Source organism: Anolis sagrei, chromosome X (genome assembly GCF_037176765.1).
Source record: "Anolis sagrei isolate rAnoSag1 chromosome X, rAnoSag1.mat, whole genome shotgun sequence".
NCBI lineage: Eukaryota > Metazoa > Chordata > Lepidosauria > Squamata > Dactyloidae > Anolis > Anolis sagrei.
The window spans coordinates 21,541,686-21,559,874 of record NC_090034.1 but is presented as its reverse complement, the minus strand read 5'-3'; the positions used below and the strand labels follow the sequence as shown (position 1 = coordinate 21,559,874).

At 44.0% G+C, this 18,189-nt stretch overlaps 2 protein-coding genes across 7 annotated transcripts in view; one reads left to right on the top strand and one right to left on the bottom strand.

Moving 5' to 3' along the window:
* The window catches only part of GRID2IP (Grid2 interacting protein), a 54,217-nt gene extending 47,420 nt beyond the window's left edge, over window positions 1-6,797 (bottom strand). For 5 of the 6 annotated variants that reach the window (XM_067473727.1, XM_060786468.2, XM_067473730.1 and 2 more), the window contains exon 1: window positions 5,280-6,797. In XM_067473727.1, the coding sequence (XP_067329828.1) occupies window positions 5,280-5,867 (588 nt within the window). In that variant the 5' untranslated portion in view covers window positions 5,868-6,797. The remainder of the gene's footprint in view (window positions 1-5,279) is intronic. The other variant, XM_067473729.1, reaches the window with a different exon arrangement.
* Window positions 6,798-12,341: 5,544 nt separating this feature from the next.
* The window catches only part of ZDHHC4 (zinc finger DHHC-type palmitoyltransferase 4), an 11,424-nt gene continuing 5,576 nt past the window's right edge, over window positions 12,342-18,189 (top strand). The window contains exons 1-3 of the mRNA XM_060786484.2: window positions 12,342-12,536; window positions 14,220-14,343; window positions 15,196-15,269. Coding sequence (XP_060642467.2) covers window positions 14,221-14,343; window positions 15,196-15,269 — 197 coding nt within the window. The 5' untranslated portion in view covers window positions 12,342-12,536; window position 14,220. The remainder of the gene's footprint in view (window positions 12,537-14,219; window positions 14,344-15,195; window positions 15,270-18,189) is intronic.

Genomic DNA, 18,189 nt, shown 5'->3' with positions numbered 1-18,189 from the left:
GGTTTTGAAGTTATTATTATTATTATTATTAACTTTATTTGTACCCCGCTAGCATCTCCCGAAGGACTCGATGCGGCTTACACGGGCCGAAGCCACAAAACACAATACAATAGAAAACATAACACAGCAATAAACAAAGCAAATCAAACAATTAAGCAAAATAACCACAATGACAATACATCAAGACACTATTAAAACTGGTTCGGCCAGCGCAATGGGGTACAGGGTTAAAAGTGCTGAGATGGCAGGAGGAACGTAGGATTAAAAGTGCGGTGTGCAGCAACATTAGTTGTGCTAAAGTGCATCTAGGACTTGAGATGGGGATTCCTAATCTGCGAAGGCACATCGGAACAACCAAGTTTTTAGGTTCCTTCTGAAAACTGCCAGAGTAGGGGCCTGACGAAGCTCTTTTGGAAGGGCATTCCAAAGTCGGGGGGCCACCACAGAGAAGGCCCTGTCCCGCGTCCCCACCAAGCGCGCTTGCGATGTAGGTGGGATCACGAGCAGGGCCTCCCCAGATGACCGGAGCGAGCGTGTGGGTTCGTAGATGGAGATGCGGTCACGCAGGTAGGGTGGTCTACATCCAGAGATCACTGTGGACTCAAACAATGATGGATCTGGACCAAATTCTACACAAATACTCAATATGCCCAAATGTGAACACTGGTGGAGTTTGGGGAAAATAGAATCTTGACATTTGGGAGTTGTATTTGCTGGGATTTATAGTTCACCTACAATCACAGAGCATTCTGAACCCCACCAACGATAGAATTGGGCCAAATTTCCTACACAGAACCCCCATGTGGGCCACAGCAACGTGTGGCAGGGGACGGCTAGTAACAATAATAATAATCTCATAACTGCGCACATTCTATGAAAATACCTCTAATATCCTAGGCCCTTGGGAAGAGCCTGATATTCAGAGATGAACCCCAGACTCTTGAACTCAATGTGCATGTGTGCTGTGTTGTTTATTTATTTTATTTTGAGTATTTTTACCCTGCCCTTCTCAACCCCCTGGGAGATGTAGTTTGGGAGTTTATGTACATGCAAATAAAATAATTCCAAAGGCTTGTTATCTTTGTCGTTGCTAATTGTCATTAAGTGTATGGGATATAAGGCACCCTTCTATGAGCAATTATTGTAAAGTCAATGCAGCAGCCATGATTTTTTTTTTTTGCAAAGTCTGTGATGCAATTTATCTCTTTGTTCCCCACCACCACCACCACTTTCTACATTTCTGAGCATTATTGCATTGCTAAGGAGTCAATACGAATACAAAAATGCTTCGGAAAAAGTGGTAAATTACATTTTTATGACATGCCCAGAGTACAACCGCTTTGCTTCTAGGGTGAATTCAGGCTTGATTTGCTCTCAAACCCATTTGTTACGGTTTCCTTTAGCTATCCATAGTATCTATAGAGCTCTCCACCAGCAATGTGTTTGAGTCCATTCTTTTCCTATTCATTTCTTGCACTATGCAGCTTCGACTTTCCCAGACCTTCAGTAATTTCAAGAGAGAAGTAGTAGGTCGATATGCAACCCAGCAGCAACCCAGCAAAAAAGGAGATCGAAAGTGGAGTAAATGGCATCAGGGAACAGTTCTTCGCAGCCCACTTTGGTGCTGCCCCATTTTAAACAAGTCAATTATCAACAGATTTTACTAACCTACATCCCAAAATATTGCATGGTCACATGATCAGGAAGGGACATGATCCTCAGACAATTCAAGGTGACGCCATCCGGAGCAAGGAAAGCTCTCAATGCCTTCCTTCCAACTCTTTAGGTTGGGTTCAAGTGTAGAAATGCTCGTGGATTTCTAAATACCATAGCTCCATACTATGCGGTCCTGGGAGTTATAGTTTCCAAGTTCCATGCCCTTCTCTAGGTTCATCTACAATATGGAATGAATGCAGTTGGACTTTACTTTAAATGCCATGTCTCCATGAGATGGTCTTGGGAATTGCAGTTTCCAAAGGTCCATTAACTTTCTCTGGGTGCATCTACACTGTGAAATGAATGCAGCTGGACCTTACTTTGAATACCATCCCTCAATACTATGCAGTTCTGGGACTTATAGTTTTCCAAGGTCCACAACCTTTGCTGGATGCATTTACACTATGGAATGAATGCTCTTGGACCCCACTTTAAATACCATAGCTCCATACTATGAAGTCCTGGGAGTTATAGTTTTCCAAGGTCCACACCCTTCTCTGTGGGGCAGCCATGAGAGAGAGAGAGAGAGAGAGAGAGAGACGATCGCCACTTTCCCTCTCTCCCTCCCTACTTCCTTGCTTCCAGAATTGAAGACATGTAACAGTTGATATTCCAAAGAGATGAGGTTTTCCCCCCACAAAGAACATGGGGGAGAGATGGTGCGCAGTGCCTAGCGATTACAGTGTGATGGCAAATCTACTGAAAGAATGCTGAGTACAACTGAGTAACACTGATACATTTAACAGTGTGATGAAAGTAGGGAAATCATCCTTCTCATTTCAAATTGAGTAAGACTGAGCTCTACTCTACCAAACACTTCCCTGCTTCAATGTGATGAAGTCCTTAATGTGATAAACACAGTGGCTTATCGGATTTTAAGTGTAGAACTCAGTGGAATTTAGAAAATCCAAGGCTGCGTCTACACTGGAGTAGAAATGTGTTTTGATGCTACTTGAACTCAATGCGATGCAATCCTGGGAGATGTAGTTTGGGAAAACACTGGCACTCTTTGGCCAAAGACCTGCCAAAACGATGACTTTTCCATAGCATTGAGCCAGGACAGTTCAAGTGGTATGGAAGAGTAATAATTGCACCCCGAGAGCTGTGTTCAATGTAGCTTCATTGATTTGCTTAGCTGGCTTTATTGCTTTTAACTCTGCATCTTTAACATTTCTATTTTAATGTTTGTATGTGTTAGGTTTTAATTCACATATGGCTTTTCAATGTTTGAGTCTCAAAGAAAAAGCAGAGTATAAATACATATGATGATGATGATGATGACGATAATAATAATAAGGATGCTGTGGACCTCCAATGCAACTCTATAGTATGATTTGGTTGCAATAGGGTTCGCTATTTGTGCAACCATGAAAAGTCCTAGAATATATCCGCCACAGATATGGAGATCATACTCTAGTTAAGCCCAGTTTTTAAAAGTCTTTTTGACAGAGTGTTTTTTTTAAAAAATGAGGAATTGGCTTCTTTCTGGTTGAATCTATTTTGGGGTTCGTTGTGGGTTTTTAGGGATCGGAAGCCATAATAACGCTCCTGTTCCATTTTGGGGCACAATCTCTGCTGTTCCCAATGGTCCCCTTCTGCTTTCTATTTTGGGCAAAGCAGCCTTGAAAGAGAGGCATCTGACTTTGGAAAGGGCACCTTTCAAGGCATTGCTTTGGAGGGAATATTTCTGTCTCAAAGCTCCAGATCTTCAAGGGAGGAATTTCAAAAGCAAAGGTGGAGCTCTAGATCCAGATGTTTGGCTGCATTCATTGCAGGGAAGGAATTAGGAGGAGGAAATGGAGGCTTTCTCCCATCTTCTGCCAGCTAGTAATTTGCTCCAAAATGCTCCTTCCTTTCAGACCCTGGGCTCATTTCACAGGGATTTTAAACCCTAATTGCATTGTCACATTTTGCATTGCAATTGCCACCCACTCACGCTTCCAACAACAACAAGGAAAATGAATACATTTACAACATAGATTTAAGGGTACCACTTTAACTGCCTTTGCAATTGTGGGAGTCATAGTTTTGCAAGGCCTGGAGCCACCTCTGTCAAAGAGGGCTGGGGCCTCACCAAACTACAACCCTTAAAGATTTCTTAGCACTGAACCACAGTCATTCAAGTGGTGCCAAACTACATCCATTCTACAGTGAAGATGCACCCTTTTTTTCTCAGGTTGACTCTGCTTTAACTTTCTTGGCTCAAATGGGAGTTGTAGTTTGGCGAGTCACTGGCACTATTTGGCAAGGAAGGCTTTAAAGGCCAGGATTATGTAGCATCGAGTCACAGCGGTTTTGTAATATTGTGCCATCAATCCATCTGGACCTGGAGTCTTTCCTGTTTACATCTCTTGAGAAGTCTCCACATTATATCAGTTCATCAAGGCTCTTGGAAGGTCCTTTCGCTCTAAATATGTTTCTGAATCTTTTTTAAAATGAAGATTGTGGTGTTAAATCCACAGTGTAGATGCCTCCATTACTGTTTGGCCTAAATCCTGGTGCACACGGACAAATACACTTTGCTGAACACCTTACATTTAGAATCATAGAATTCTAGAGCTGGAAAGGACCTCAAAGGCCATTCAGTGCAACCACATGTATGTGTATATGTGTATGTTTAAATGTGTGTGTGTATCTATAAAAAGGTAAAGGTTTCCCCTGACATTAATTCTAGTCGTGTCTGACTCTGGGGGTAGGTGCTCATCTCAATTTCTAAGATGAAGAGTATATCTCTATCTATCTATCTATCAATCAATCTATATATATCTCATAGAATCCTAGAGTTGTGAGGGACCCCAAGAGCCATCCATTCCAACTACGTGTATGTATGCCAATATGTAAATGTATGACATGAACCTATATATACATATAGAGATCTATATCTATATATAGATATACACACACATACACATATAATAGAATCCTATAGTTGTGAGGGACCTCAAGAGCCATCCAGTCCAACCATCTGTATGTATGGAAATATGTATGCATGTGTATGATATGAATGTGTATGTGTATACACACACACACATCTATATGTATGGCTTGTTTTAATGAATAGTTTATGTTACACAGTTTGTTTTAACAACATTGTGAGCCGCCTTGGGTCAAACCGGATAAAGGAGGGAAAAAAATGCCCTAAATAAATAAATAAACACACACACGCATATCATAGAATCTTAGAGCTGTGAGGGACCTCAAAAGCCATCCAGTCCAACATATTTAAAAATGTATATACATATATAGATCTCTCTCTCTATATATATATATATATATATATATATACACACACACACACACACACACACGCGCGGACACATATATCATGGAATCCTAGAGTTGGAAGAGAACCCCCAAAGGCAATCCAGTCCAAGCCCCTTCTGCTATGTAGGAAGGATCCGTCCAAGCCCTCCAAATAGATAGCTATACTCAGCCTATGTCTCATAGGACCCTAGAGTTGGCAGAGAGCCCAGGGGCCATTCAGTCTAAACCTAGTCTGCCACAAAAGGAAGGCACTATTGAAGCCCTCCCGAGAGATAGCCATCCAGATTTTCTTTCAGTACCTTCTTGCTGAACTCCCGGGCCTTCTGCCTCCGCTCCTGGTGGATTGCGTCCGCACTTTGGACAAAGGCCCGAATGTCACTGCTGGCCCTCCGCGTTTGGGTCCGCCCAAGGCGGAGGACACCTAACTGGAACCCCTTGTCTTGGCAATCATGGATCATGGCCTCCGCCTCCTCATAAACCCTCACCGGGACCCCATTGACCTCCAGGACGTAGTCTCCAGCTTTGAGTCCAGATTCAGAGGCCGGAGAGCCTGGGGCCACATGTTCTATTTGCAGAGGCAGCCCTCCATCACGGGCCAAAGTGAAGCCAAAGTAGCCCTCTTGACCCGGCCAGAGGTCCACTTGCTGGATGCGGGAGACCACCCCGATGCTGGGGGGCACGTTCTGGCATCGCCGGGCCAACGCGATCAAGGCTTCACAGTTCAAGGCAGAGACCGGCTGGCCTTCCACCTCCAGGACTTGATCCCCCGGTCGCAGGCCAGCCATCTGGGCACTGCTCCCATCGTCCACCGTCAGGATGAAGCACGGCCCGTTGCCGCCAATCCGGAAGCCGAATTCTTCAGGCCAGCCTTTGTTGGTGGTGCACATGGTGGCGCCTAGGGAAGGATGCAGAAAGGGAAGCCCCTGAGAAACATGAATGTGCCATGGTCTCCAAAACCCAATGGTTGGGTAATGCTAGTCTCGACGCACTGAACCGACTTTTATAGAATCATAATTATAGAATTGGAGGGGACCCTCCAGTCCAACCCCTTTCTGCCAGGCAGGAAGGCACATTCAGAGCCTTCCGGAAAGGTGCCCCTCCAACCTCTGCTTAGAAACAGACACTGCGTGAATCCGAGGCAGTCTACCAAACATCTCTTATCATCAGGAAGTTGTAGACGTCCCAGATTCCCATTCCTAGGCTCCCTTTTCACAGAGATTTCAAAATATTTCCTGCTTGCTTGCTTGCTTTCTTTTACTTTCTTCCTTTTCTTCTTTCTTTCCTTCCTTCCTTCTGTTCTTCCTTGTTTGCGTGTCTTTCCGCTTTCCTAATCTCCTCCCTCCCAATTTGTTTATCTTTTTTCTCTTCCTTCCTTTCCTTCTTCCGTTTACTTGCCTTCCTTAGTTGTCTTCCTTCCTTGTCTTCCTCCCTTCTTTCGCTTCCTCCTTCCCTTCCCTTGACTTCCTTCCTTCCTTCTCTTCCTCCTTTCCCACCCGTTTCCCTTCCTTCTTTCTCTTCCTCCCTTTCCTCCCCCTCCCTCCCTTCTTTATCTTCTTCCTTTCCCTCTCTTCCTTCCTGTCTTCCTTCTGTCCCTTCCTCCTTTCCCACCCCTGTCTTCCTTCCTTCCTTCTCTCTTCTTTCCTTCCCTTCCTTTCTTCTTTCTCTGCCTCCTTTCCCTCCCTTCCTTCCTTTTCTTCCTCCCTTATTTTCCTTCCTTGCCTTCCCCTCTTCCTTCCCCTGTCTTCCTTCCTTCTTTCTCTTCCTTCCCTGGCAGGAATCTCCCTGGGATCTGAAGCTGTCAAGGGCTAAACTGGATTAGATGCAGGGGCTGAGCAATGGAGAAAGGCGCTAATGCCTTGAGGTCAGAGGGTGGCTGGAGAACCCTAGGGGGTTTCGGAAAGGGACAGTGAGGGGGCCAGAAGCTCAACTGTGTCCAGAGAAGAGCCACCAAAGTCTGGAAATCAAATCTTGTTAAGGAACAATCTGAACATGAGTTCACAGTGTGGTGCAGACCCTAAAAAGGCCAATGCAAGCCTAGGTTGCATCAATAAGTGTAGAATCTTGATTAATAGAAGTCATACAGCCATTCTCTTTGGTTTTGGTCACTTGGAATAATCCTGTGTGTCCTGTAATGGGCAAGGAAATTTCCTTCGTTTTAAATTGATGGAAGTTTGTGCCTTGGGTCCCCTCAGGAGGAGGAAAGCGGGATATAAAGATGATAATAATAATAATAATAATAATAATAATAATAATGGTTGCTTTGAGTTTTTCAGGCTGTATGGCATCTTCAAGCATGCAGTAGTAACCCAATGATTCCAGCCATGAAGGCCTTTGACAACACAATAATAATAATGACAATAATCCTATCCTATCCGATTTGTCGTCGATCTACTCCTTTGGGCTTCATGCAAATCTACATTTGCCAAAATATATAATACTGTGCTTTTTTCCCATTTCTTGTTGAAAAACTTAACCATCAAACACAAGGTCTGCCCAATGCCAATAATATATGGATGACATTATTATTATTATTATTATTATTATTATTATTATTATTATTCAAGAAGAAGATGGACAAGATGGAAAGTGAAGGCTTTTGTGTATAGTCAAAGGGTCCACCCCCCTGCAGAATTAATGCACTTTAACTGCTTTAGCTGAATACTATGGAATTGGTCCATCTCCACTGTAAAATGAATGCAGTTGGACTCCACTTTAACTGCCTTGGCTCAATGCTATGGAATCTGAGAGTTTAACAAACTCTTTCCCCTTTCCTGCAGAGAGTGTGGATGCCATGCCAAGCTGCAACTCCCAGTTTTCCCTAGCATTGAGCCATAATAAAAGTGGCACTAAACTGCATTCATCCTACAGTGTAGATGCACCTGCGGTATACAGGGTCTGTTCTCACTCAAATGCACACAGTTCTGGGAATGCAGTTGAATCAGCCTTACCTGACTTACTGTGCGCAGGGCCCGGCTGGTGTCTCCTGGCCACACAGCGAAAGCGCTGCAGCTGCCTCTTTGGCACAATGGAATCGGTTACAGGCTAGGTTTCTATGGCAAACTCTATCCAGGGATGGTAACTTAATAAGGCAGTCATGTGCAGGGCAGCCTTGGCTGGGAGAGAAGAACACATGGCACAAACACAGAAAACAATCTGCATTGCCGAACAGATGATTTTTGGCACGACTTGAACTGCCACGGCTCTATGCGATGGGTTCCCGGGAGTTGTAGTTTTGCAAGGTCTTCAGCCTTTGCAGCCCAAGAGTGGGACCATTTTAAAGAGGAAAGGTCTTATAGGATTTTATTTATTTATTTGTCGTGTCAGGAGCAAGTTGCTTCTGGTGTGAGAGAATTGGCCTTCTGCAAGGACGTTGCCCAGGGGACGCCTGGATGATTTGATGTTTTTATCATCCTTGTGGGAGGCTTCTGGGAATGCCCCGAACACATAACTGCCATCATTGCAAGGGAGCTGGGATGCTTCAACATCGACATAGCAGCCCTTCAAGAGACCCGGAGAGCAGGAGAGGGACAGCTGAAGGAAGAAAAAGGAGGCTACAACTTCTTCTGGAAGGGACTGCCTGAAGAAGACCAAAGAATGCACGGAGTTGGCTTTGCTATCAGAAATGATGTGATGAAACATCTGTCCGAAGCACCCACTGGCATCAACGAACGACTCTCAACCCTCCGAATTGATCTTGCCAAAAACCAACAGGCAACCATCATAAGTGCCTATGCACCAACACTAGATGCTGATGAAGACATCAAGGAGAAATTCTACTGTCAGCTGGACACTGTCCTATCGGGGATACCTAAGGAGGACAAAATCATCCTCCTGGGGGACTTCAATGCAAGAGTCGGGCGAGACTTCGACCTGTGGCCAGGGACCATCGGAAAAGACGGGGTTGGAAACAGCAACTCGAATGGCATCCTGCTTCTCACCAAATGTGCGTAACACAACCTTGTCATCACCAACACGCTCTTCCGCCAGAAAAACAAGTTCAAGACATCATGGAAGCACCCCCGGTCAAAGCATTGGCACCTCTTAGACTATGTAATCACATGTGCCAGAGACCGCCGTGACGTGCTCCTCACAAGAGCCATGACAGGTGCTGACGACTGCTGGACTGGCTAATCCGATCCTTGATGGCTATCAAGATCGCTCCCAAGCGCAGACTCCAAGGAAGGAAGACAAGGCGCAAAATGAACACCCAAGCCCTTCAGGAGCCCTCCAGAAGAGCCCATCTCCAAACAGCACTCAAGGACCATCTATCCACAGTACACCCCGAAAATGTTGAGGAACATTGGAACAAACTGAAGACCTCCATCATCCAAGCCTGCGAAGAAACTATTGGATACCAAGCCAAGAAACATCAAGATTGGTTTGATGAAAATGACATCGAGATCCAACAGCTAATTGACAAGAAAAGGAAAGCCTTCCAAACATGGCAGAGAGACATCAACTGTGTGCTAAGAAAAAGATCTACGCCAGTGCAAAAGCTGAGGTCCAAAGAAGGACAAGAGAACTCAAGAACATCTGGTGGACAAAGAAGGCTGAAGAAATCCAACACCTGGCAGATACCCATAATGCTCAGGGATTTTTCAAAGCCACAAAGGTCATCTACGGACCAAGAAACCATGGCATACAGCCTCTACGCTCATCAGATGGAACCAAACTCCTGAAGGACCAAAACTCAATTGCACTACGTTGGAAAGAACACTACCAAAGCCTCCTAAACCAGCTCCAATGTGGCCGAAGAGGTCCTCTCACAAATCCCACAACAACAAATCAGGGATGAGCTTGCAGCACTGCCTAGTTTGGAAGAAGTCAGCAATGCCATCAGCCAACAGAAGAATAAAGCCAGCGGACCGGATGGGATTCCTGCGGAAATCTTTAAAGAGGGAGGACCTGAGCTGACACACCAACTCCACCAGCTCATAGAAAAAGTGTGGGTGACCGAGAAAATCCCAGCAGATTTCAAGGAAGCCACCATCATCACCCTCTTCAAAAAAAAGGGGAAAGAACAGACTGCGGAAACTATCGAGGTATCTCCCTTCTAACCTCCGCTGGGAAAATCCTCGCAAGAATCCTTGCAAACCGCCTTCTGCCCCTCTCAGAAGACACCCTCCCAGAATCCCAGAACGGCTTCCGCCCCTCCAGAGAAACCGTGGACATGATCTTCACTGCACGACAGCTCCAAGAAAAATGCAGGGAACAAAACCAACCTCTGTACATGGCATTCATCGACCTTGCAAAGGCATTCGACACAGTGAATCGCAGCGCTCTCTGGACCATCCTCCAAAAAATCGGGTGCCCTGACAAATTTGTGAACATCCTGCGGCTCCTCCATGATGACATGATGGCAACAGTCTTGGACAGCAATGGCTCCCAAAGTGACCCATTTAAAGTGGAATCGGGTGTCAAACAGGGATGTGTTATTGCCCCAACTCTATTCTCCATCTTCATCACTATGATACTTCACCTTGTTGACAGGAAGCTTCCCACCGGAGTGGAAATCATCTATCGGACAGATGGCAAGCTGTTTAACCTCAGCAGACTGAAAGCCAAAACCAGAGTTACAACAACATCTGTTATAGAACTCCAGTATGCTGATGACAATGTCGTCTGTGCGCATTCAGAAGAAGATCTACAAGCCACTCTAAACACCTTCGCAGAAGCATACACGAAACTTGGCCTGTCACTCAACATCGAGAAAACCAAAGTGCTGTTCCAGCAGTCACCACCCATCCCCTCCCCAATGCCAGAGATACAGCTTAATGGTGTCACATTAGAAAATATTGACCATTTCCGCTACCTTGGGAGCCACCTCTCCACCAAAGTCAACATCGATGCCGAAATTCAACACCGCCTGAGCTCTGCAAGTGCAGCATTTTCCCGAATGAAGCAGAGACTGTTTGAGGACCGGGACATCCGTAGGGAGACCAAGGTGCTTGTCTATAAAGCTATTGTCCTCCCAACCCTGCTCTATGCCTGTGAGACGTGGACTGTCTACAGACGTCACATGCAACTCCTGGAATGATTCCATCAGCGCTGCCTCCGGAAAATCCTGGAAATCTCCTGGGAAGACAAGCGAACAAACGTCAGTGTGCTGGAAGAAGCAAAGACCACCAGAATTGAAGCGATGGTCTTCCAACATCAACTCCGCTGGGCCGGCTACGTTGTCCGAATGCCTGACCACCGTCTCCCAAAGCAGTTGCTCTACTCCGAACTTAAGAACGGAAAATGAAACGTTGGTGGACAGGAAAAGAGATTTAAAGATGGGCTCAAAGCCAACCTTAAAAACTCTGCCATAGACACTGAGAACTGGGAAGCCCTGGCCCTTGAGCGCTCCAGCTGGAGGTCAGCTGTGACCAGCAGTGCTGCAGAATTCGAGGAGGCACGAGTGGAGGGTGAAAGAGAGAAATGTGCCAAGAGGAAGGCGCGTCAAGCCAACCCCAACCGGGACCGCCTTCCACCTGGAAACCAATGCCCTCACTGCGGAAGAAGATGCAGAGCAAGAATAGGGCTCCACAACCACATACGGACCCACAGAGAAATCCATAATGGAAGACCATCTTACTCGTCCAACGAGGGATCGCCTAAGTAAGTAAGTAAGTGGGAGGCTTCTCTCATGTTCCCGCATGAAGAGCTGGAGCTGATAGAGGGAGCTCATCTGCCTCTCCCCGGATTCGAACCTGCGACCTGTCGGTCTTCAGTCCTGCCGGCACAGGGGTTTAACCCACTGCGCCACCGGGGGCTCCTGTCTTATAGGATATTAAGATGATTCTGTTTTTTAATGTGATTTGAGTGATTTTGATTGATGTGTGTTTTCTTTTTTAAGATTTTAAATCCATTGGTATTTTTAATGTTCTAATTTGCATTACATCTTGGTCAAGAGATAAAAGCATGATACTAATCATCATCTTTATCTGGAAATGTCCCATAAAAATCGTAATGCAGTAATCCTTATCTGGACGTCCTCCATAATAATAATAATAATAATAATAATAATATATCTGGAAATAACATCTGGAAATGTTCCATAATAATAATCATCATCATCATCCTTATCTGGAAATGCTCCTCCATCATCATCAGCATCCTTATTTGGAAATGTTCCATAACAACAACAAGGGGTTCTCAAACTGTAAACGCTCTGACAGAAATCAGAGCTTGGGAAAGTTACTTTTTTGGAGCAGAACTCCCAGAATCCTCTAAACAGGATGGCCAGTGTCCATTGAAGAAAAGAACATGCAAGTTGACGGATAATGGGAGTTGCAGTTTCCCCCCAGTGTCCTCGAATGACTCCTGGTCAGACAGCAGTAATTCCACTAGGTAAAGGAGGGGGGAGGCTTCAGGAGTGCGTGACGTCACGAGGCACCAGTACGCAGGCGCTGGATTGATTCTGTCCCCGCCGGTGTCGCCGCAGAAGCGTTCGCGTCGCCACGGCAACCAATTTAAATACAGGACGCTCTAGGTGTGGTTTCCATGTCACTTCCGCTGCCAAGATGGCGGCGCCAAAGGGGAAGCTGAAAGCTGCAGTCCCGCTTCGTTGCTAGGTAACCCCTCTATTTCCCCCCATGTACCCCATCTTTACTTTTTTATCTCTCCACAATGCATTCTGTTATTTTATTCATTGTTTTGATATCATAAATATGTATAATATTAAGTCTTGAGGTGGGATTCCTTTCAAATTGGGGAGGAAAAGCGAGACTAAAATAACAACAGCAACTCTTATTACTACTACTTTGGGTCGCCCCAATACATGACTAGTAACAACAATAATAACAATTCTTTTCCTCCTGTCCTGATCCCAAACAACAACAACAGCAACATTGATGACTCTAAGCAATAATAACAATAATTCTTACCTTGGTTGGCCCCAATAAATCAAATAATAATAGAGTTGGAAGAGACTTCAAGGACCATCCTGTCCAACCGCCTTCTGCCATGCAAGAAAAGCACAATCAAAACACCCCCGATAGATGGCCCTCCAGCCTCTGTTAAAAGCCTCCAAGGAAGGAGCTTCCACCGGACTCCCAGGCAGAGAGTTCCACTGCTCAACAGCTCTTCTTACAGTCAGCAAAATCAAGAGCAAACCTGCAGAACCTATCATGTTCATAATTTGGGGACTGCCTGTATCTACTTTGAAATGGAACATGTTGCAGTGTAGATTCATATATTCCAGTTAAAATCAGATAATCTGGATTCAGAAACTGGATTATATGGCAACCTAGATGCAACCTCTAGCTGTTCTAGCATGACTGATGGAAGCTGACCACTGATTTGTATCAGAGGACCTAGAGATTCCATCTTATTTATTTCATCTTCCTGGCAATATTAGATCAGTCCCCTCCCCCCTGTCCTTCAGAAGGATGGTGAAGACCTGGCTGTGGGACCAAACCTTTGGGGCAGTGCAGTGAGGCAATAATAGAACGATGTCCTTAGATGGTTTTTAAGCAACTGATTTTAAAGTGAATATAAATGATTTTAATGTTTGAGTATATTTATGATTTTATGTCCCGGCATTGAGTGTTTGCAGTATATATGTTGTGCTCCGCCCTGAGTCCCCTGCAGGGTGAGAAGGGCAGAATTGAAATGTTTTAAATAAACAAACAAATACATTTATGTACCCTATTTATAACCCACCTTTCTCTACCCCGAAGGGGACTGAAGGTAGCTTACATAGAGGCAATTATTCAGTGCCTTAAAACACATACAATTCCAGTAACATTAACATTGAAATTAAATTGAAATGATCTCTCAGTTAAAAATAGCATTGTGTAACATGATGTTTGTTCCTGGGTTATAAATGTCATTTCCTAATTGGTTCTATCATTAAAACATGGGGAAAGTTTATTAAGTTGCAAAAACCTTTTCTTTGCGGGAGGGACATCCTGCAGCAATTTTTTTCTCTCTAGTTTTCAATGAATATCTCATCATTGAGTCTTGACCAATTCAGCTTAAGTTGTGGCAGCCTCAAAAACAACAAAATTTTTGGAGTTTAACAACTACTTTCAAAGTAAAGACCACACAGTTAAACAGGAAATAACACTTTCAAACCAGGAACAGACATTTTCAAATTTTGTTACGTAGTGTAATAGGGTTGGTTATTTTTTCCCCTGTTCCTCAACTTTTACAGGGGTCTCATGGCCTTAACTTTAGCAGATGTGGAGGGCAGACTCCAAAGTCATGGGGGAAGGCAGGCTTCTTATTGACCAGCCGTTGTACAATTTTTCCAGGATGGATTTCCTGGTCCTCTTCCTGCTTTACCTGGCACTGGTCCTGCTCAGCCTCCTCCTGCTCTGCATCTATTCTGCAAGGAAGCAAAGCTTCCCCTCAAGATATTTCACTAGAGTCACACAGGTAAGAAAGGCTTCAGAATTTCTTTTACATGTAACTTCTCTTTGCCAAGTTGCTTCTAAACTTGTAACTCCCATTTATAACTCTTTGTACAATTTTCCTACCGCCTTCAACTTTCCCCAACATAATAGACTTTCCCAATTGATCCTACTGACTTAAGAGATTTTCAAAACCTGACATTATTCATTCAGTCATTTAGGCTTTAAGTGCAGGCTTGTCTACACTAGAAGTGAGGAAATACCCTAATCCAGAAGGATTCTGAACTAACCTCTGCCTTAAGATGCTAATTTTATTGGACATTTTAGAACACTGCTGTTTGAAGTAGTGCAGCCCAGATAGGATTCCATTTTCGGTTGCTGAGTAACTCATAGCGTCAGTAACAAGTTGCTGAGTGCTTCTACCTTCAGGACTGGATTTAAGGTAATGTCAGTCTAGAATTTGTGCCATCATCGCAACTGGGCTGATGACTATTGAGCACTAGTGTTCATAGAATAATAGAGTTGAAAGAGATCCCAAAGGCCATCTAGTCCAACCACCTGCAGTACAGGAAAAGTGCAATCAAAGCCCTCCCAACAAATGGCCATCTAGCCTTTGTTTAAAGTCCTCAAAAGAAGGAGCTTCCATATGTTTTGTCTTTTCCCACTCCTTTGCATTTTCTGAATGTCTGTTGCTTTTTAACATGTATTTTAACACAGTGTTTCTTGTCGTGTGTATTTTATTTCATTTTAATAATGTTGGACCTCACTGTGATCCACAGGAAGAGACATGTAATAAATGTATTACTACTACTACTACTACTACTACTATTATTATTATTTTCAACATCATCATCACCATCATCTTTTTTTAATGCAGACCATTTCACATATAATCCCAGCCCAGGTTCAAGGAGCTGTTCATAGGGTGCTTCATGGACTCTTCCATTCCAGGTATGTTCTGCTCGTTCTACTCCTCCACTTGTTCCTCTCTCTCTCTTTGTCTGGTTGTTGGCCCTCATGGGCTGTTGAATAGCCACCACTTTGCAAAACGGGCTGTTAGGGTTTCACCTGTCTTCCTAGTGGCCTCAAGTGTGTCATACTCATGCAGACTTTTCAGAAATGGCCACAGAACAGCCTCCCTCTTTGTGTCTAATAGACAGGGAAGATGGGGCTAGAGCTTGGAAAAGCACTGCCTATTTTCCAAAATTATTAGTCTAAATTTGTATGCCTATAATGATAAATAACCAAACAAGGGAGCAGATGGACATATCCTTAAATTGAACTGAAAAAGGAAAAATGTTATCACTAATTCTTCTGTTAATGAATAAGACTCATCTTTCAATAAATCATTGTAGGTCCAATTATTATTATCCTTCCTCTCCTTATGGCTCAAGGCAGGCCACACCATTAAAGTAACCGTTGACTTAATTTAAGGTAATAATAATAGCAATAATAAGGAAAATAATAAGAATGTATTACTGGCCTCTCCTTGCAGCTTAAGGTGGGTCACAACATTAAATTAACTTTTGGCTTACTTTAATGATATTACAATAATAGTGATGATGATGGATATGTATTACGTCTTGAGACAATACATCACATTAAAGGAACTTTTGATTTAATATTGCATTCAAATCACCCCTGACAGATGGCCATCCAGTCTCTGCTTAAAAGCTTCCAAAGAAGGAGCCTCCACCACACTCCGGGGCAGAGAGTTCCACTGCTGAACGGCTCTCACAGTCAGGAAGTTCTTCCTCATGTTCAGATGGAATCTCCTTTCTTGTAGTTTGAAGCCATTGTTCCATTGCGTCCTAGTCTCCAAGGAAGCAGAAAACAAGCTTGCTCCCTCCTCCCTGTGGCTTCCTCTCACATATTTATACATGGCTATCATATCTCCTCTCAGCCTTCTCTTCTTCAGGCTAAACATGCCCAGTTCCCTAAGCCGTTCCTCATAGGGCTTGTTCTCCAGCCCCTTGATCATTTTAGTCACCCTCCTCTGGATACATTCCAGCTGTTCAATATTTCTCTTGAATTGTGGTGCCCAGAATTGGACACAATATTCCAGATGTGGTCTAACCAAAGCGGAATAGAGGGGTAGCATTACTTCCCTAGATCTAGACACTATGCTCCTATTGCTGCAGGTCAAAATCCCATTGGCTTTTTTTTGTTGCCACATCACATTGTTGGCTCATGTTCAACTTGTTGTCCACGAGGACTCCAAGATCTTTTTCACATGTACTGCTCTCGAGCCAGGCATTGTCCCCTATTCTGTATCTTTGTATTTAGTTTTTTCTGCCAAAGTGGAGTATCGTGCATTTGTCCCTGTTGAACTTCATTTTGTTAGTTTTGGCCCATCTCTCTAATCTGTCAAGATCGTTTTGAATCCTGCTCCTGTCCTCTGGAGTATTGGCTATGCCTCCCAATTTGGTGTCGTCTGCAAACTTGATGATCCTGCCTTCTAGCCCTTCATCTAAGTCATTAATAAAGGTGTTGAACAGGACCGGGCCCAGGACGGAACCCTGCGGCACTCCGCTCGTCACTTCTTTCCAGGATGAAGAGGAAGCATTGGTGAGCACCCTCTGGGTTCGTCCACTTAACCAATTACAGATCCACCTCACCGTAGTTTTGCCTAGCCCACATTGGACTAGTTTCCTTGCCAGAAGGTCATGGGGGACCTTGTCGAAGGCCTTACTGAAATCCAGGTACGCTACATCCACGGCATTCCCCGCATCTATCCAGCTTGTAACTCTATCGAAAAAAGAGATCAGATTAGTCTGGCATGACTTGTTTTTGATAAATCCATGTTGACTATGAAATGTTGAAATGAAGTTCAACAGTGACAAATGCAAGATACTGCACTTTGGCAGGAAAAACGAAATGCAAAGATACAGAATGGGGGACAATGCCTGGCTCGAGAGCAGTACGTGTGAAAAAGATCTTGGAGTCCTCGTGGACAACAAGTTAAACATGAGCCAACAATGTGATGTGGCGGCAAAAAAAGCCAATGGGATTTTGGCCTGCATCAATAGGAGCATAGTGTCCAGATCTAGGGAAGTAATGCTACCCCTCTATTCTGCTTTGGTTAGACCACATCTGGAATATTGTGTCCAGTTCTGGGCACCACAATTCAAGAGAGATATTGACAAGCTGGAATGTGTCCAGAGAAGAGCGACTAAAATGATAAAAGGTCTGGAGAACAAGCCCTGTGATGTCTCGGCCTTGTATTATTTCCCTGGAGTTAGACTGTTCCATTCTACTAGAGTTTTAGAGTAGGAGTTTAGGATCCCCCTAGAGGCCGAGCTCAGTTGGTTCAGCCCATTCTGGCTCAGAGCTTGGCAGAAAGACTTTTTATCCCATGCTTTGTTGGTCTTAGCCTGTTGACAGTTGCCAGATAGTGTCTGGTCTGGCCTAGCAATTTGAACAGGCCATCCTAATCACGTATTTGCCATAGAATAGTTATAGATAGTTAGATAGATAGTTCATAGATAATATATGTCATAAAGGATAGATAATATTTGTCATAGATAGTTACATCATCCCCCATAGTGTATAGTTATATTTACCTCATAGAAATAGTAATTTGTTACCTCAGAGTTATATTATCATAATCAATTCTCACCTTTGTTCATTGTTGTAATTCACCTTGATTATTTAGTAAACAATTGTTAAACTTAATCTTGTTTATAGAGTTTTATTTTGGGGGGATTATAGTAATTAGGGCATATCGATGGTCACTGGGAAAATAGCCAGACACATTTAGGTTTCTCATTAGATCTTCCTGGTGTGCCACCACAAGCCTTATGAGGAGCGGCTTAAGGAGCTGGGCATGTTTAGCCTGAAGAAGAGAAGGCTGAGCGGGGATATGATAGCC